Source organism: Hippocampus guttulatus, chromosome 1, assembly GCF_054856545.1.
Source record: "Hippocampus guttulatus isolate MCC_2025c chromosome 1, RoL_Hgut_1.0, whole genome shotgun sequence".
NCBI classification, from domain to species: Eukaryota; Metazoa; Chordata; class Actinopteri; order Syngnathiformes; family Syngnathidae; genus Hippocampus; species Hippocampus guttulatus.
Window position 1 is genome coordinate 20363572 of NC_141261.1, and position 21166 is coordinate 20384737.

A 21166-nucleotide genomic window follows, 5' to 3' on the forward strand; every position below is an offset into this window, starting at 1 on the left:
AGAGACTGCATTCGAACCAGTAGTGATGGTGAAATCAAAACAATTAACCTGCACGCCGCCGTACAGTGCACTTACACATGCGAACATACACGTGCACACACTCACTGAACTCATCGTTTCACTTCTGTTCATAGTTCATCAGTTCAATAGCGTGCAGAAAAATATTTTTGCAATCAAAAGCCGCTTTGTGTTGTTTTGTAGAAGGAAAGTCTTATTTCGATATTTGAGATGTCAAAAGCAAAAAAAAAAGTGTCATACTTGAAATGCATGCTTTTACAACAAGGTATTTTTCTCAGTTTTTTTGGCTCAGAAAATTGAATTCTGATAAAATTGAGCTATTTTCTAACATTCATTGCTAAAGAACGGAAAAATACTTTTTTTCAACTGAAAGAGTCCTCTTTCTTTTGGTTGGCTGCATGTTTATATCGCAATTGAACACAATAATCTGTGGGCCTTGCAAATCAATCAAAATCCATTAAAACGGTTGGGGGTGGGGGGGGATTGAGGGGTTTGCTTCAGTGAAAATTGGTGGGATTGAATGAATTAATCTATATTCCAGAAACGCAATATTAGAATGCCACGCTTACAGTCATGGGGCCGCATCAAAGATATTGCAAAGAAAATGTTTGACTTGATTTTAATTGCGCAACCACTTCATAGCTTTTCTCAAGCGCGTACACAGGCAAAAAGGAACAGAAGGTTAGTTTTGCAAATCCAAACCTTTAATTGTGGTAAAATCACAATGGATGCACACTACTGTTTTTCCTTAGTGTAGTGCTCCTCTTCATGCAGAACTGCTAAACTAATACATAAAGCAAACACTAACTAGCAGGCTTGTGGCGCCATGCGTCCACGCTCAACTCTCTGGCCAGTCAACATTGGAGACAACATCAGACTTTGTTGCATTAGGAGTATAATATATTTTTGAAATCACCTAGTTAAATAAAACCAAAATGTTTTTGTTGTCGCCAAGTCACCTCAGTCTGCGTGTTGTAGTGTAGGTATTTTTTTCTCTTCCCCAAATTGCCTTCTGCAAACAACTTGAGGGGCCAAGAACTTACATTTGCAAAATCTGGAACATAAAAGGCTGGATATCTTTGATATGCCACCAATGGGGGAAATCAGCTGTGGCCCCGTTACGATCTGGTGCAAAGAGGCAGAGGAGCTGTGACGGCAAACAGGAAAATCGAGGCATCGTACATCGATTGCCCATTTCCTGACTGGCCGGATGTTCAGCAGTGAGCGCATGAAAACGCCCAGCCTGAAACTTTGCAGATCACAACAACATGGCGATAGAACCACAGTTAATTTTCTGTGTTATAGACTTAACATCCCCACTTGATAGACAATCACACAAAGGGTATCAACAGGAAGGAAAAGTGTCAAAACAAATGAACACCAAAAAAATAATAATAAAAAAACCTGACTTGGAGCAAATCTGGACATGTTTGTACTGGGTAGGGGTTTTTTTTTTTTTGCTTTTTTTGTGGGTTTTTTTTACAAAATGTTTTTTTGATTCTTACAATTTAATCCAAACCTTGGCATATTCAGTGGAATTGTCTCAAATTATAATTTTTTGGGGCCAATTGAAAATGGCTGCTAATGTATTATTATCATCATCATGGTTGGCATCGGAACCTGTTGTACAAACAGGTTGGTGTATCTGATACTGAGTCCAATGAGACTTTCAAGGTAATCGGTTTCTCGCCATATGTCACCTCGGTTGTAAGGCCAGTGATTGCTGATGCCGTTTGAGGTCTAATTGTATGGTAAAAGTGTGCCATTACAGCATGTGACATGACGTACTCCGAGAAACCTCATTACGCCGTTATTAAAAAGCTCACACTACCCCAGAAAAATATAAATTTTCACTCATACCAATGACATTCAACATTCATGTGCCAGTGTTTTTGTTCACTGTCTTTTGGTCAAGTCACTTCTTTTTTTTAATTTCTTTATTTTTTTTTTAAACATTTGCACTAGGCTTATAAAAATAAATATTTCTCAAAAATGTTTGATAAATTACACAAACGAGCGAAAGTAGATTCAAGAACTTTGGATGCAATCAGCTGGATCTTGCTGTTGTTCTGAACTACAACTCAAACGGGGTCCCCGCAAACAGAGCTTCACATCTGTAACATCCTTCCCTACACACACGCAAACACATACACACACATTTCTTATACCACGAAGGAGGAGTCATTTTGGCAACTACAGACCCACCCTCACATGGACCTCTTGCGAGGCGTTGGGAGGACCTGTGCTACAGAAGACATTTGTGTAACTTGGTAAAAGCGTGTTCAGTCTTTCTACAAATGCAAGGGCTGCGGGCCGCAGCAAAGGGAGCATAGCACCATTAAATTGTTCCCCGACACAAACATCCTCGTCTCAAGAATCTGTTCTCACAGAAGTGCTGAATTCTCTGCCATGGTGGTGCTATCGATTCAAAGAACTCCACGGTAACACAGCATCAAGTATAACTTATAATCACTTTTATTAGGACTGACTACCTGTCTTGAATTTAAGGCATCAAAAGGTAAATGATTTGCGATGGAGGCTGTGTGTGACGTATCAATCTTCATCAACGGATGGAAACGACAGACCCAGAAAAGCAGAAAAAAAACCTCAGCTAATGCTAGAAACTGTGCAATCAGCGCTTGGAGCTAAATGCTAAAACCAGAGGGTCAACCTGCTGGTCATAAACAATGTAAGGTGACTGGTTTTAGATATTTATGAGAAGCTGAAGTGATGTAGAAGGTACACGTGTGTGCGGGTGCGGGGCGACACAGAGTCCCCACACACGCTTCAGTCTGGAAGGAAGGATTTCAAGGCACAGAGCAAGTCAGTGTTCATGACAGCAAAGTGCATGCCGACCACAAAAGGATCTCTGTTGAATGAACTCTGGATGTTAATTGTGAGTGGGCGGGGTGTGTGGCACGGTGACGAACAGCCAACAGGCGTGTTAAGGTGTCACCAAAACCTTTTTTTTTTTCCAGGGGGGCGTGATTGATGAAACGACAATGAAGTCCTGAACTGATTGTCATATGCAAGCCTACAGTCTACTCTGTATCAAGTGAGCAGCACTCACATGACAGCCCCTCAGGCCAAAACCTACTGCAGCTCAACCACAAAGACTGGAAATTCAGCCCGTAAAAACAACATGCAGACAGAATCGGTCTGTCCTTGAGCACATCTCATCTCGCCGCTAGAGAAGGGGAGAACCTCGTTTCATGGGATTCATTATGATGTGCATGAGCTCTCCCATTGCCCGGAAACTAAATGCTGCTTTTAGGGACTTTTACTTTATTGAATGTGACCTCCCAACAAACTACACAACACTAGCTCCCAGTGTAACAAAGATCCAAAAAAAATAAAAATAAAAATTCACACACACGCGCACATGCACACAAAAGGGGGTAAAAAGAAGAACAAATCAGCATCAACTAAAAACCTGCTAAACTTGTTTTTGCATGTCTAAATTGCTTGACCAAAAAAAAAACAACAACACTTGCATATGTCCAATTGTCCGAGTCCATTTTTTTGCTGCGTGGGCAATTTTGCGAGAAAATCTATTGGAATCAAATTGTCCAGTGAACTCCTCTCTCTCAGGACAACGTCCATCCCAGTACTGAGTGACCAAACAAATTTCCACTCAAACAATTTTCAACTATTTACAGGTTATCTACATGTGAATTCCTTTAAGATCTCCATGTAAATAAAACAAATTTGCACCTTGACTTTTGCCGCTACACTCCCAACGCAAGGTGGTGGAGTTTTCTTAAACATGGCCTGGTTCCACAGCAGAGCCGAGTGCAAATGTGGCAAGTCCTCGTTTTACTGTGTTCTGAGGTCTAGCGGGGCAAGTCGCCATGTGGCTCATTATCATCATCGCCATTATCACAGTGCAGTTTGGAAAAAGAGACGGGGCCCCATCTCATACCTTGAAAAGGAAACAATCGCTTTTCTCATGTTTGTCTTATTACTCCCCTTCAAGCCTCTGCTGCCCTGCTGGGAAACACTTGGGCCCGATGTATGCATTCATCCCCGACTGAAACTAATCCCAAAATGCTCAAAGCAATACTGGAATGATGTTCTTTTTTTTTTCTTTTTAAAGAGAAAACTCTTTGTGACTCTCCAGGATAGAGTGAGCAGGGAATTTTGGATTTCTGAGTCTTTTTAGTTGGGTTTCCCCTTGAAAGATGCTTTTGGCCAAAAAGGGCTTCAAAGTTTGTGGGTGGAGGAAGAGTCAGGTTCCCGGGAGCATAGGAATGCCAAGAGTTGGCACAACAGACATGGGCACTGATGGTTGGAATTTATTATCCTGACCGAGGCAGCAAGGTCTGCATTTGATTGAAGAGGGGTGAGGAAGAAAGGAAAAAAAACCCACATCCTTTGAGTTTGCTGCACTACTTAGTTCGTCAGCAGCCCAGTTACTGAAATACCAACTTTTGGCAACTATGCGAGGAACTTCTTGACTTCAAGCTCAAAGTAGAGCTGCAGGACTGACATGTGATTTCTAGAAGCACAAAGCCTACCGCGAGAGGTTTGATGCTTTTAAGAATCGGATCAGATCATGAGGAACCGCGTTTGAGTTTCCTCATGGCAGTTTTACAGAGTTCAGTTTAGTTTTGTTTTGCCAAGGTTTGATTTAGTTCAAGTCTAGCTTGTTTCCTTCCAAAGAGAAATCAAGATAACAAACCCATACATGACATAAAGTATGTTTCTCACAGAACAGAACTAAGAAAAGCCAATGCTCGAATTCTGAAAGGCACAGTACAGAAACAAATGATCTTACCTTGTTGTTATTTTTGCCAAGTAAAATAAAAGTCCTATGATTCTGTTAGCTGACATTTCAAGTAATGGGCAACAATGCTTGCTAGCAATCCAAATTCCATCCCATCATTTTCTGGGTCTCCTCGGACATCTTACCAAAACCTGTGCACATCTGCACTTCAATTAAAAAAAAAGGTTAAAACAAAAAACTAAGAGCAAGATTTGTGACCTCTCTTACCAATGGAGGCCTCAGCCAGTTCCAATATTGGAATTTGTTTCATGTCTCAGTGCTGTTTTTTTTGGGTTTTTTCTTCCCTCATACAACGGACATGCATTAAACACAAAGATGACACTTGGGTGCGGAGAGGCTCACTGGAAGCCTTTGCAATTGAGTGAAGGCAGTAAAAAACATGGAGCCAAAATTCAAATATGAAAAGTGCCACAAAGAAAGCGTCCCGCGGCGGGAATCTAGTAAAATGGAAATGGAAGAATCGCTTTTCCGTGTGTTGTGAGATTTTAAATTTAGATTACACTGTCCAGGGATGTCGTGGGGGTGCTGTATTAGGAGTACGGTATATTTATAATCGCATGCACATAGGTTCTAAATGTTGACTAGGGCGGCAGATGGGGTGAAGACAGCAGAGTTGAGAAAGGAAAAGAGCCGAGTGGGGAGGGGACAAACTATGTGGATGAGAGAGAGAGGACTAAGAGTCTAGTTTCCCCACCAGTCGACTTGAGAGTGTGAGTAGTTGCCGCCGTAGCCGTCGCTTGTGTAGAAGGTTCCAAAGCCACCTGCGGCAAAGACGGAGGCAATGTTGGCCCTTTCCTAGCGTACTCTTGTACAACTAAAACTGCCACCAAAATCACAGCCGCACCTGCTGCAAAGCCACGGGCTCCTCCATGTCCCACTTGGTTCCGAACACCGCGCACTCCAAAGCCTCCGGCGTTGCCTCCGGCGGCCGTCTGACGATAGTCACGCGCTCCAAAACCACCAGCGAACCTTCAAAGGCAATCCAAACAAGGAAACGTTGACCAAAGCATGAATGGATTTTTTTATTTTTTTTTGGACTGCATGCAAGTCTCCACCAAATCATAATCAATCCGAGGAAAGACTCTGTGTGTTTGTGGACCTCTTAGAGCGTCCACGGTTGCTGCTCTTATGCTGGTGCTCATAAGCTAGGCTCTCGAGCCATGAAGGAACTTCCTGTTTGGCTTCCACCAGGATGTCCAGTAGGTCTTTCGTGATGTTCCCATTCTTGTCGTTGAAGAACGAGGTGGCCAGTCCTGAAGCAAAACAAGCCTTATTGATATCGTTGAGGCTGTGATCATCTGATCAAAGCAGAGATTCTCAAGTGGGTCGCAGACTCTGAATGGGTGGGTTGCAAAGAGGTAGTCCAAAAAAATTACACGGGTTCCCAATGGTACTGACATGCAATGATGTTTCAAGGTTATGAATGGCGCGGGACGAGGCATAAGAAGGCACCCTCAGTTTACTTGATGTATTTCATCGGGTTCCTTTACACTTAGTTTTGCATACAAATAGCTCATGTAATTAAGATAGTGTAGTTTAGTGATAGACTACAGCACACCGCCAACTTGCATATATAAGCCCCCCCCCCCCAAAAGGACCAGCTGACCAGGGAATTATCCCAGGTTGGACTTGACTTTAATTTGATCAAATAATATTTAGACTTTTCTAAGAGCAAGAGATCAGAGCTTAGATGATGGTAGCTTTTTTTGAAACTTTTTTCTTCATTTTTGTACATGAAGTTATGTTCATTTCTTAATAAGGCGTTCTGAAAAGCACTTTGAACATGTAAGCATGCGTTGCGTTGATAAATATGATGAACTTATTTCTGAACAATTCATGTTCTTCATTGCTCTTCTGTAAAAGTGGGTCGCGGCTGGGCGAAAATAGGAAAATGCAGTTCCCAAGGTGACGACAGTTGAGAACCACTGGTTTAAATTTCCCCAGTGTGGGACTAATAAAGGATATCTTATCTCATCTTAAAGCATGAGTATGCGCACTATTTACTTATTTACTGGTGACACAAGCAATAATCTTACCCAGGTTTCCTACTCGTCCTGTGCGTCCAATGCGGTGAACATACTCTTCAATGTCACTTGGCAGGTCGAAGTTAATAACATGTTTCACATTGGAGATGTCAAGACCACGAGCTGCAACCTGAGTGGCAGCAACGGAAGCTTCTAAAACATATGCATGCTGTGCTCCATTTTGCTACATTCAAATTTTACTGACAGCTGTAGCCACCAGGATGGGGCACTTTCCAGATCGGAACTGGTTCAGGGCCTCCTCTCGGTCCCTCTGGGAACGATCGCCATGGATGCTGGTGCAGGCGTAACCTTCCCGGTACAGGAAGTCCTCCAAGGCGTCTGCGCCTTTTTTGGTCTCCACAAAAACCAGAGTCAGTGAGTCCTTGCCTAATCGGCCAAAAGAAAAGAAACAACTGAAAATTAACTCCGATATTTCACTTGCAACAACCTTCACAACACAAGTGAGGATCGTGTTTCAACAACATTCTTTTAGCTAGCTAGCTTTGTTCAACTATTATGGCTGCTCATGTTGGTGACGACAAATGACAAACATGCCTTGCAGGACGTATGGATAAACAAGCAGAAATACATCAAAATAAGTGCAATTATAGGTATGACCACTGATAAAAAGCAACATGTCGAACTGATGACTTTTGTCATAGTAACTGTTGGCATGTTCGACTACAGATTCGACTCATGCCAGGATGCACGGAACCGATGAGGAACAAAACTAAGATGAGTATCGCAGGCAGGTAGGCAAAGTTGACGTTACAAAAAATAATAATAAAAGGATAAGCGTTGTGGATACGAGTTTCTCTTGTAATGAGCTTACCAGGCTTCTCCATGTTCTCTCCAGCATTGTCCTGCACTTCGCTGGGGATGACTTGGGATAAAACCACACCAAACCATCAACACCAACTAATGCTATTGGCCCTCGCACCAGTTCAGCAACCACGTTGTGTGCCTTATTTTTTCTTTCCACGCGCGGGTGTTTGCGTGTACCGTTACGGCCGGGACAGGAGACCGATCACGCGTTCCGACCGTCTCACCTGTGGCACTGAGCAGGTCCAGGAGAAAAGACCTCTTGTCGCTCTCTTCCACCCAAACCACCTTCTGAGTGATGTTCTCTGAGGTGGAGCCCACTCGTCCCACTGCCAGGAAGATGTAGTCATCCAGGAAATCCCTTGCCAGGATCTGCAAAGGGGCAAGCAGCAGTTACAGGTTTTGCCCCACAGTGAGATTGGGAACATGCAAGTTGCATGTGGAACAGAGGCTCACGGTGCATTCACGGCGCACACACCTGTATTTCTTTGGGAAAGGTGGCGCTGAACATCATGGTCTGCCGGTTGCCTTTCGGAGGCATGGTGTCCTGTTCAACGATGCGCCGTATCTGAGGCTCAAAGCCCATGTCCAGCATGCGATCCGCTTCATCCAGGACAAGGTACCTATAGCAAAAAACACATGTCGAGCTGTTGACTAAAAAAATGCACGGTCAAAGACAAACACAACTTAAGTTATGCCACTCGACTTCCTTTAAATCTTTGTTTTAAGATGCCTAATGTTTTGCTATAACTGTCTTTTTATTTTATCTCTCGCCACTGATGGATGTTTATTGTCTGACATCTGTGCAGGCAGCATCGGTGACAAAGGGAGTATGAATATCTGCCCGTCACTACATACGTGCGGACTGTGACTGGCTGGGAACCACTCAAGAGTGGAGTCTGACTCGAGCCCAAAGTCAGATGGGGTCGGTTCCGCTTTTTAACTGTTATGATCATTTTGTATAGTATGAAACTTCTTTATAGTGATTTGTCAAATTATTTCGAAAAGAAATATGGCAATGTTTATCACGTCTCTGGCATTTTTAAGACCTTTGAATGAAGCAAGGTTAAATTGAAGTTCTAAGGATAATTAAGGCATTAGTTTTAGAAAATAAAACGCAATACTTTTAAAGGATCTGCATACATTTGATCAAGGAATTTGGGAACAAAAAAGCCATTGTGTGAGTGACTTCTTAGTCAACAATACTGGTCAAAACATGTTTACTTTTTTATTTTTAAATCAGAGATTCATGCAAAGTTTTCTAGACTATTCTTTGGCACTGATTCTGCCCTTGTTTGTTTTATATAGCACATCGGGTTTTCATAATAATAATAATATAGTAACAAAAACTATATGGCAATATATTTTGGAATAGATAGGAATTAGGGCTAGGCTCAGCAACAGGTGGATTTTTTTTTTCTGGAACAGCATAGCTATAAATTAGAACGCATAGTGCAAGCTTTTCCAGATCAAACTAAGAACAAAAAAATGACACTTTTAAGAACATTTTTTGGGTATATAAAGCCATCTCTATTTAAAATTTGCTGTTGACCACTTTAATTGTTGGCCATAGTGTGTAAATTGGAGAAGATGTTATTTATTTATTTTTTGCCTTTAGAAATGCATAGAGCTTGAGGAACACTAACAGCAATCTTCTCCACCAAATGCCTATAACAAAAACATAGGTAAAATACCACGAAAATTCCCACCATACAGAATTTGCTGTTTTGGTGGGCATACAATGAGCACAGCTTTCCTCAATTGGACAAGTTATGCAAGAGTCACCTGACTGTCCTCTCAGCAAGCACAGTAAGTGAAAGGTTTTTTTTCTTTTGGCTGGACACCACAGTGGGCAAACCTTTCTCCAGCCCACGTCCATGTTTTTGTGTTCTAACTTGCATGTTCTGCGTAAATTCAGTAAGCGCAATCCATTTTCAGTGAATATAGATTTTCATCACTACTGAATAAAATCAATGGCGTCGTCAGCGTCAAGTCGACATCGGCTCAACTTTCAACGCGTTACTGCCACCTGAAAATCTGAAGTAATGCATCCCCTACCAGTTTACCAACAAACATCAATGATAAGCTCCCTGGTAGAGCTCTACTCCACATAATGATCTTACTTGCAGTAGTCTAGTCCAATCTTGCCCCTCTCCATCATGTCCACGAGTCTTCCCGGGGTAGCCACCAGTAGGTGACATCCTCTCTCGAGATCTCGGATCTGCTGGCCAATATCTGCTCCTCCATACACGACACAGGGGCGGACTCTGGATCGGTATGAAAACTAAAACACAATCATAATAAAACATGTTATTTGTAAATGCCTTTCAAGGCGGTCAAGGACACCGTACATAAACAAGAGTAAAAACATCATTTTGCATAAGAAACAAAACAAAAATATAGCTCAATGCAAATTAAGAATAGGCGAAGCCGTTTGAAAAAACGGACGTCTGAGGACAATGAGTTCGAAAGCATCTCAAGGCTCCACTACCCAGGGGTCAATGGCACATTCAGAAATGCGTTCCGACCGTGCACTGGTTCACTACGACCATTCGGAACCTCAGAGTCATTAAATTATTCAGAGTGCACCAAAGAGTGCACCAGTGCAAATTAATTGGAAATTGTTGGAAACTACTGTATTTTCCGCACTATGGGGCGCACCAAAAAGTCTTCCATTTTCTTAAAAGCTCACCACGCGCCTTAAAATCTGGTGCGCCTTGTGTATGGTCATTACAGTAATATGTCGACCCAAAAATGGCTCCTCGCTGGAGACATGCTTACAATGTTCTAACTTGCTGTAGGTTCAGTGAACTGTGTCGCTGCTTTATTAAATACGTTTTTGTTGGAGCTCTGAAAAAAGGAGAGCTGTGGTGTTGTTGTTTTTTTAAATGCATACTTTATTGTTTTCAGTCTCAACAAATACAGGTACGTCTTTGTCATTCTCCGTGTCTTCTCTTCTTCCGTTCGACTCGAGAGGCGTTCATGACCGCCTCCGAAAAATGTAAATTAACGATTCCTTCAAAGAAATTACGAAAATTAAAAATAATGCATCAAAACAGAAAATCAAGCGAGGAAATCACAAAATAAATTCTCTAGCCCCCCCTACATAATTTATTTTGCGATTTCCTCATTTGTGAATACATACACAACAAAGGAATAAATAACAAAAACTTCTGAGACAGTCCAGTCTCCAACATTTAACTAACATCTGTTCGTTCTGTTGGAGCTACGCTCAAGGAAATGCCATGGGGGGGGGGTAGAATTTATTTTGTGATTTCCTCACTTAATTTTCTGTTTTTATGCATTATTTTCAATTTCCGTAGCTTCATTGACGTACTGTAATCGTTAATTTGTTTTTCGAAGGCGGTCATGAACGCCTCTCGAGTCGAAAGGAAGGAGTGTAGCTCCATCTAGTGGATGCATTGTAGATTGCGTCTTATAACCCAGTGCGTCCAATATGAAAAAATTAAAAAATAAACCATTCATTGAAGGTGCGCCTCATAATCCAGTGCGCCTTTTAGTGCGGAAAATACAGTAATTACAAGTGGAGCACACTGCCTCCGACTAAGTTACTCTTCAGAGTGCATTTCCGAACAAGCCCAAAGACAGCCAGGCAATTTACAGGAAACGGCGTCAAGGAGAATGAGGTAGATGATGATAAGCAGGGGCCCCAGGACAGACCCGTGGGGCACACCTGAAGTGGCTGGGTAGGAATCCGACAAAAAGCAGTGCAGCTGGATGAATTAAACAAGAAAAAAACCTACCTTCCTGGCTTCATCATATATCTGTAGAGCTAGCTCTCGAGTAGGGGCAAGGACCAGCGAAATGGGGTACTGCTTGCGACGGCCATATTTTCCATTCTCCTACAATCGTGGAATAATTACATGATAATGAGCAGCAGTTTATTGGTGGAAGATTAATATCAGTGTAAAAAGAAAAAAAAGCATATAACAGCAGATAAAGTGACAAGAAATAACCACAAAGGCAATCAGAACAGCATAATGTGCAGCTCCACCTTGGACAATGATGCATAAATTACAAGGTATACACTGTAAGCCCTCGAAGTGGCAGTTTGCTTATTAGCTATCAATCGTCACATTTGGATCCACTGCAATCAAGATTGTAATGTCAATACACTCCCTTCCAAAAGTATAGAAACGGTTCGGCCAATTCTGTTATTTTTGATACAAAGTGAAAACATTTGTGCAGGGCTGTCACGATAATTATTGCATCAACAAATATCGAAAAAATGGACACGGTAGTTTTTTGTACTTGATAAATGGTCGTTTGCATCATAATTAACTCGCACTGCACCTTCCCTCTGCATTCTCACCTTGTTTGCTGCGGTGAGAGTCGACACTAGGAGTACCTACCTGCCCAGAGGCTTTCGCTGCATTCAGAGCATCTCCTGGTCCCTCGGTGTAGATTTGGCTGAGAACTGGCAGCAGGAATGCCGCTGTCTTCCCAGAACCTGTGCACAGAACATGGCAAAATCTAGAGCTTGGTTCTGACTCTGCATATTAAGACAGAGAAGTCTCAGACACTCTCTCATACCTGTCTGTGCACAGGCCATGAGGTCTCGCTTGGACTTGACGATTGGAATGGCATATTTCTGGACAGGGGTTGGTCGGGTGTAGCGGCTCAGCGCAATGTTGCCCATGATAATCTCACCCATGTCTATGTCCTGGAACTACACACCAGGATAGCAATTTGAATTGGTCACACTTGAAAACAAAAAACATCAGGTAAAAAAAATAATTTAAAAAAACCAAAAAACACATTCCATTCCATTCTGACTTACACTCTCGATGTGATGAGGGCAATTCTGTCCAGTGGCCTCAACAGGAATGTCATCGTATTTCTCAAAATTAATCCCAGTGTTGCTGCCGGAGAACAACTCACTAGAGGGTAGAAGGAGGAACAGTTGAACACGACATGTACATGTTGTACAAGCATGATATTTCACGCTTTCATGCTTGACCAGTCTTTGGAGAATTAGGTACACATGAACAATTGTTTAAAAAAAAATGTGGCTTTCGAAAGTTAGTTAGCAGGCTACTCCCTAAATCCACGTAGGATGATGTAAAACAGGGGTGCCCAACCAGTCGATCATGACCGACATGATGGGAAAAAAAATTGTGTTATTAATATTATATATTATATATTTTTGTGTAAGTGTACACAGCACCCTAAACATTCTATCAGTTTCATTTTCACCAAAAAGTATGCAAAAAATAAAAAAGCACTTCACCGGAATTTGTTAGTGGTCAGTAGTCTGCAATTGCAGCTTGCAATCGAGCTATTGCGATCTCTGTTTTTTTTTTTTTAACCTCATTCAAAGTTTGTTTCATCTGCAATTCACCAATGGCATTGGTGGAGAATGGCAATCTGGAGCACGAGGAGAAGCATTTTAAAACAGTACATGTACGTTTCTGCACTTAACATGCTGCGAAAGTGCATCCCATTACTCAGTGTCAGGTCTCGACTAAGGTAGGCAATGATTTCCTTTTCACTCTTGTTAAAAGAAAGATTTTCTGTTTCTCTGATATTAGAGGTCATTATGGCTGCTGCTCATCATGGCATGCGTGTGTGTGTGTGCGTGTATGCGCAAATGCGTTAGTATGTGCCGCGCGTGTGTGTGTATGCATGTGCGGTAATGGTCAATCGGGGGAGGTTGGTTGCTTGAAAAGTAGCTCTTGGGTCAAAAAGCTTGGGCACCCCTGATGTAAGACATTACCAAGAGACAGGATTTTTCATGCGCATGACAGTGACAAATTTCACAAAATTATACAGCTGTTGTATTGGATAGTCTGTATTGGACGAGACGGTGCAAGCACATATGGCGTTTCTCCTTAGGAGGCCCGTCAACATCCTACTTACTGTTCAAGTCGTTCATTGAGGGGTGTTGGTTTGGACCAGTCTCCATCAGTGCAGGCCTCTTCCACCCAGCGGCTGTTTCCGCCGCCGCTATACCCACCATGGTCAAACCTAAGCCAAAAAAGAACAATAATGTCGAACAAATGTGAATCTGCAACCTTAAACATGTTCTAAATAGGATTTCAACTACAGTAGCAATCTTGACTTATCGGTTTAATTTGTTCCGTGACCAAGCTTGTCACTCCATATACTTGTATAGCAACTACATTTTCCACAATGAAATGAATTGAAATGTTATTCATCCATTCCAGCCTCACAAATAACACTTTTTTTAAATAAATGAAAATAGCATTGTATTGTAGAAAAACATGCTATCCAGAAATAAACTGGTGTAATTACTGTACATACTGCAGTATTTGTGTGTTGCATGTGTGCCTTTTAGGGGTGTGGTCTGGTGAATGAAGCTTAAGAGCTAGAATCTGAGTTGTTACTGGTGAGTGGGCTCATTTTGCATATGTGACTGTTGCCCTGTTCAATAAACAGTTGAAAAGTGCATTGGTGATTTTAGTTCTCCTTGCCCACATGTGAGGGCATCATTTTTCACTTTGCTCAAGGGCTGGCATACCCGAATATTACTTGCATCTCAAACTTTGTCTTCCAACACAAAGCAAAAATAAAAACCCGAATCAACCAACCATCGGCTAGCAAAAAAAAAAAAAACCCTCCTAAGTTTGGGCTCTGTCAGTAAAATAAATTTGGGACAAATAAAGGATATCTTAAAATCAAGCCTGCACTGTACTTGTCCACATTATGTTGTGACTGTCATCAAGCTTGGTTGTAAATGAAAAGGGAAGAACTTTACTATCATCTCACCGTCCACGATTTGCATTGCTTCTGTCATTAAAGAAAGCAGATTTTCCTCGATTGTTTCCGAAGCTGCTGTAGGCATCCTTGGCAGTGTTCCAACCGCCAGTGTCTGACAAGGTCATAGAACACACGAAAAAAAGGGCCTCAAGTTTCCTCAACCAAGTAGATCAATGTTCACACGCAGTCAAATAGGATCAGCACCTTTGCTTTCATACAACCCGAAGCCCATTGACTGAGCAGGGTTGATGGGATTGAAGGATCCACCTCTGTTGCCACGATAGCCGCCTCCGCCCATGCCCCCTCGGCCCCGTTCCATGCGAGGCGGGCCACGATTGTAAGTGTTCCCGCCAGTCATACGGTTGTCATGGTAGCCATTGACAAAGTTGCCGCGGGCCCCATCCCAGCCAACTGCAGAGAGAAGGAGAGTACAGGAACTCAATAATTGATGATGAGCAATTTCAAGTTGAGAGGAAAGGCATCTTACAGGCGGCGGCAGGTGCGATGGTGTAGCCTGCCCTGGCAGCAAACACATTTCCTCCTACGATAAGAAAAAAATATTTTACCAGTGGTTTCGCCTGTTATAAATGAGACTATAATACAAAAGTGAAATGTGGCCAGTTTGTAGAGATAGAAGTAGGGCTGAACGATTTTAGGAGAAGAATGAATTGTGATTTTTCTAACAAATTGCGATTTGGATTTGATTCACGGCAGCTGCAGTGCAACGTGGGGGGGGGGATCATGCTTATTTATTTTGATTTTTTTTTTTACTGTCATAGAATAAAGTGCAATTGCACCTCCACTACATTAGGGGGCAGTGATGCTGTAATTGGCAGAGTGCGCGCAGGGAGCATTCGCTCTGTGTTTTGTTTGCACTGAGCATGCGGGCTTTGCACACAGCACAGAGTATGAGTATGAAGTGCAGACAACGAAGTCGGACAGGCGGAGAGAGACGGAGAAAAGAGAAGGTCTCCCGAAAGCGAAGACGAGGAAATATGACGAAGTGTATGTCGCGCTTGGCTTCACTGTGACTACGGTGGTAGAGGAGGAAAGACCGGTGTATGGACTGTCTAAAAACGTTGCCAGCGGACAGCATGGAGCCAAATAAATTAAGGTGTCACTTAAAGACATTACACCCCAATCACACTGATGAGCCACTTGAGGGTTTTTTTCTCAGCAAAAACGTGCCAAATATTGCCAACAATCATCTCGCTTTGTGACTGCTACTTGCAGCCATTAATCCAGACCTTTGATTAAAAAAAAAAAAATTACCTTTGATTTAAAAAAAAAAAAAATCAGCACAAATTTTATATATTTTTGTTTTGCAGGTTTTCATATTGTGTTCCTTAGTGTTGGTGATCAGTTTGAATGCATTATTATTTATTGATTTTATGTAATTTTATTTTTCAGTATTGTATGGTTTGATATGGTCAGTCAAAAAATGTTTATAGTTTAAATAAGGATTTAATTTTATTTTTGAATTTCAGATGCACTTAAAATCTTTTCTGTTAGTTACTAAAGGTATTCTTTGTTGTTAATTGGTCGATATTTCTTTTTTTTTTATTCTCTTATACATGAATAAGGATACAGTGTTATGCAAATGTGTACTTATAACAATTTTATAGACAAATGACATATTTATAGTCGCGGGGGAGGATGTTTTCTTCCTGGGGGCGTGAGGGGGAATGACAGAAAATAATTGAGAAGCACTGATGTAGAGTAACATTTACAAGCAGGACAGAAAATGACCGTATACCATCGAAACATGAAAAGCTATCACTCGAATAAAGCACACAGAGAGTCTGTGTGAGGGGGGCAGTCCTTTTTCAAGGTTTTTGGAAGGATCCAATAAAGAAAGACCTATTGCTTGCTGTCATATGTGAATATAGAATTATTGTAAAAATACATTTTTAACCAAAAATGCTTTCAATTTTGTATTCATGAATGTGTTCTTAACACATACGTGTCACGTTGTAGATTACCGGTAATCCTTTTTTCCTTTTTTTGTTAGAGACTCAACTGCTTTGACGGCTTAGCGACATGGCCTAAAATTGATATCAGGGTAATGAGAGCAGAAGTGTAAAAATCAGTTTGAAGTACTGTATGTCTAAATGGGACAGTTAAAAATATTTCCTGTTGAAAGGGTCAAAAAGTATTCCTCATTGTTGCTTCTTTTCCTTCACATTCTCATGTAACTGTGTTTTTTTTTCTTTTATGCAATGAAATCAAACAAAACAGTCCCTTAGAAAACCTAAATTGATTAAACTGATAGACTAATTTTGACACTTAATTGTGTCAATCTCAAAACTTAGAATCCGTTGGTGCAAAATAGTGCACATAAGCACAAATAACAGTGCTGATAGCATCAATATTTAAGATACTTTTGATATCAAGCTCCTCATGACTGACATCAGCCGTAACCTTTTCATTTACGGTTTTCAAGTGTGTGCTCTGTAGCTGTTATCTTATGACATCTCCAGATAGTACTTAGTTGTAATACACGGAGGCGAAGATTTGTAGAGGGGCGGATCCGCACCGCGCGGCCCCCCACAGACATCGTACAGAGCAAGACAGTTTCACACCTAGTATTTGTGAGCAGCCAGGAAAGCAAAAGGACTTCCAGGACAGGTGACAGCCTGATGTCGACGCGACACAGCTCAGAGTTGAGTGGTCTGTGGGAATTGTTCGTCAATAGCAAGCCAGGTCTGATAGGTGAGCTTACGATAAGAGTGCTTTAAAAAAATATCACAAAATCGCACTGTCTGAGACCACAATTTTGCTCCCAAATGGATGAATCGTTCAGCCCCGGATAGCAGTGAAGTGAATGCAGCAAGCCAGCTTTTCAAGACATAGCATTCAGAGTCTTGGGACCTCTAGGGTGCATAGGAAGTATTTTGTTGGAAGAAGCACTTAATAGCTGCTCCTCACCATTTTTAGGACCATCTTTGTTCCGTAAATGTGGAGGAATGTATCTTCCTGCAGACACGAGAGAGACATCAGCCTCATTCTAATAATCAGCAAATAGGGCAGGTACATTCGATGAAAACCTAAAAACATCCTCAATGTAACAAATTGTGGTGGCGATCTGCAATATTCACAGCGCCACATGATGGCCCCATGCAGCTGCCTCTATATCTCCAAGGCAAGGCAACCCTTGCTTTATCAGCAGGGTGTGTGATTAAACATAAGAACATAGGAAGCGCTTACTGTTGGTGCCACCACCTTGTCCGTCTGCCACATTCAAGTCTAGGACAGCAAGCTGGGAATGGAAACACACAGACAAGTTTTAGTAAAGATGTACTCATTATCTTGTTGGCAATACTATCAGTTAGTTAGTCATACTTGATATTGATATGATTACACACACACACACACACACACACACACGACATACAGTGTCAGACATAATCAAATGCTCTTCAACACGTCATTTCAGTAGGTATGTAAGTCGAGGGGTTCGTAGGTTTTAGATGGATTGCTCCAAGTTTAGAATGGGCAAAAAGGAGAGGACGACTTCGTTTGAACACAGCTCTTTTTTTATTTCTCCAACGTCTGCTTCGTAACTCTCGAACGAACGAACACTCCCCCTTCCGGTAACGACCCACCTTCATGCTTTTCTTCCCCAATCACATGTAAGCAACATAAGAATATTTCAGGAAGTATTAAACAGAATATAATTAAGGTAACTAACATAAAAGAATATAATGCTTAAATATAAAATGATAATAATTAACAATTTAACAAAAGCTTACAGGTATACCATGTACTTTTTCTGACAGTTTGGCGGTGGCTCGGTAACTGTTGAAAATACACATCGAAATCACATTGCAGTGAAGCGGCATAAACCTGCCTCAACAAATGTCATTGGAAATGAATTCAATAGCAAGAACGCCGTTACTCTATCCTTACAATTTTACAATGTCAAAATGAATGGTGTTAAAACGGTCATTACGAAAAATTAAATCATTATTGGCCCAAGACTTGTGCACTGAACTGTACCGTGCCATTTGCCATCCAGTGCGTGGGTTTAAATTCCGCATTAAATCATTTTAGAAATCATCATGCATGCAAACCAAGAGAAAATATCAGAATCATTTTTGTAAGTTAAATTTTAACTCCAATTTTGCGCACTATTTTAATTCAACTGGGCAATAGGAGTACTTTCTTGATTTGGCTGGTAGCACAGTGACAGTCGGATGCTTTTCCCTACATCGCTAGTGACGCAGAATATTTTCGCAACGTATGCGCGTACAAAAAGCTTGTAAGATTTGACAGCAAGGTGTGTCGCGCTGTCAAATGCAGATATGACCACGCCAGCTTCACAGGCTCGCAGCTTGAGCGCACCTCCATTTCATTTTGTGTCGAGGCGCAAGACAAACGCAGCGAAGATAATAGTGGACGGGTGCGTTTCAAATGCACACCAGAACGCGCCGATGGAGGCCAGCGTTATTTGGCAATCACTTTTCTGCACTAAGAAATATTTTATGAGCCCAATGACGCTTCACCAAAAGACGTGTTTAGGTAAAAGTGTGTGGGTATGTTAAATATAAAAGCTACGTCAATAAATGTTGCGAGAAATACGTATCACAGGTTGATCAATCGTCACCTGTCGTCAGACAAATCCTTGACTGAAGCGCACCCAATGCTAGTAAGATAGCATCTCGCTAGCGGTTGTTAGCCGGTAAGCTAACATCATTCTAATACTTTTTTTGCCTTCGCATGACGCCACAAGCAACAGCAAACGAGTTGCTTACCTGTTGTTCTAGACCATGGACATTCTCCACGGACACATGACTCATCACTAGGGAATATGGAGGAAAAATGTTGACGTTGAGAAAAAGACCTCTTTGTTAGCCGGGGTTCGATGTACTGTTATCGCCCTTTTGTCGCGTGCCTCGCCGCGACAAAAGAGATATTTGGCAGGTTTGCACGAATAGCCTTCACTTTGCAGAACGCACGCCTAAGTTTGCTTCAAATTCCACTACGTTTGGTCAGCAAGGTGCTACTTGATGCAAACCCAGCTGATGTCGATTTGTTCTACAGCTGGGAATGAAGATGTGTTAAGAAAGCACGCGTGAAACAAATGGAAGAAAAAACATCCGGTGATGGTGGAAAATAAAGGTGAAATAAAAGTATGGTACAACGTTTCAAAAACTAGGGAAGGTGAGCACAAAATAATAACCAATTTTATAAATTGTATTTAATTCTAGGGGTTGAAAATATGTTGATGTTTAACGAATAGATAAATTTACCCGGATATATACCGGTTGCCTGTTATGATACCGAATGTTTAGTTCACGATGGGCCAATGCTTTCTATTTTGCACCAAAAAAAAGGTCACAAAAAAGAAATATATGTACATATACTGTACATACTGTACATCTACTTTTGCAAGGTTTTTTTCCCCGTGTTTGTGACGCTCATTGTCCAGATGAGGAAAAGAGTCTAGGCCAGGGGTCTTTGTCATGTCAAGTGGGCCGGACCATTAAAATTATAATTATGTATATAATTATACCATACTCTGCTATAAATAACCAAAATGACATGTCTTTCCTTTGTTTAGGAAAATGTTGAAATTTAATGAACATACAGTATCTTTTACAAAACATTTCATGAAACACCTTAGATTTCCTTAGACAAATGTGCCATTTACTTTTATCATTCACGTATATGCATTGCAGCTGATCCCACTGATTGTAAAAGGCACAAAACTTGAACAAGTAATCGGTATTGAAAAATATAGTAATGCATTTTAAGATTAAACGAGATTTATAAAGAATGTAATTTTTAAACCATTTACACATGTGCATATAAAATCTAAATTTAATCCCTGCCTACACCTCACAAACTAAGGAGAGTGCTATTAAATGTGTAAAGAATAAAGTATTCACATGTCTTTGATAGTGTCTGCTGTGTTGGGTCTGTCTCAGTGACAGACTGAGACAGCCGTTGTCTTCTACTCTGATCAAAACAGTGTTCCCTAGCGGGACTCCATGAATTGCACCTTATTAAAATATTCATTCCATTTCTTTTATGCAGTTTTTCACTTTTAAATGAACCTGCGGGCCTGATCGAACCTCCTTGGGGGCCGGTTCCGGCCCGTGGACCGTCAGTTTGACACCACAGGTCTAGGCCTTTTGATTCTTTTGGTTTATGAAATCTCTAAAGCTTGGAAAAGAAGACAAGACTGTTTTTGATCTGAATTTTTGTTATACTTTGCTCCTGGTGCCAGGTCATTTGGATTTTTTTGTGTCTTATAGCCCACGCGGCCTTGGTATACTTCATGACACAATAATAAAAATGTCATCAATTTTTCCAAGCATCATACAAATTTAAATATCAGTCAAAGATGACAAAAGTAAACGCAAAATGCAGTTTTAAAATTTAGATTTTTATTTTTAAGGGAGGGAAAAAAATTTACATGGCCCTTTGTGAAAAAGTGATTGCTCCCTCAACCTAATAACTGGTTGGGCCAGCCTCGGGTACAACCACCAAAACCAAGTACGGTCTATGACTGGCAATGAGTCTTTTACATCTTTTTTGGGGTATTTTGTCCCACTTTTACTTGTAAAATTGCCTATTAAAGGTTATGCCACAGCAGTTCAATCAAGTTCAAGTCTGGACTTTGACAATGCTACTCAAAAAAACATTTTTATTTAAGCTATTCAGAAGTTGCCAATGTGTTTTCATTCGTTGTTGTGATGCAGAACCCAGACGAGTTTCATCTTGATGTTACAAACCTATGGTTGAGGGCAGAATTTATGTTTCTATAAAT

General features: G+C 41.2%; 1 protein-coding gene across 4 annotated transcripts; it reads right to left on the reverse strand.

The window, feature by feature from the left end:
- Window positions 1-700: 700 nt before the first annotated feature.
- On the reverse strand, window positions 701-19460 carry LOC147210879 (ATP-dependent RNA helicase DDX3X-like). Of its 4 annotated transcripts, XM_086117748.1 has the most exons (20): window positions 19146-19460; window positions 17599-17650; window positions 17320-17367; window positions 14879-14932; window positions 14596-14802; window positions 14401-14503; window positions 13531-13638; window positions 12452-12551; window positions 12205-12340; window positions 12024-12121; window positions 11415-11513; window positions 9774-9934; window positions 8129-8273; window positions 7878-8022; window positions 7661-7711; window positions 7034-7215; window positions 6841-6958; window positions 5904-6057; window positions 5649-5773; window positions 701-5565 (listed from the first exon to the last, which is right to left on the reverse strand). In XM_086117748.1, exons 1-20 carry the CDS (start codon window positions 19188-19190, stop codon window positions 5486-5488), a joined length of 2211 nt encoding a protein of 736 aa, XP_085973874.1. In that variant the 5' UTR covers window positions 19191-19460; the 3' UTR covers window positions 701-5485. The 4 variants fall into 4 exon arrangements, with proteins under 4 accessions (XP_085973874.1, XP_085973882.1, XP_085973891.1 ...); XM_086117756.1 differs by lacking the exon at window positions 17320-17367; XM_086117765.1 differs by lacking the exon at window positions 7661-7711.
- Between the last annotated feature and the right edge of the window lie 1706 nt (window positions 19461-21166).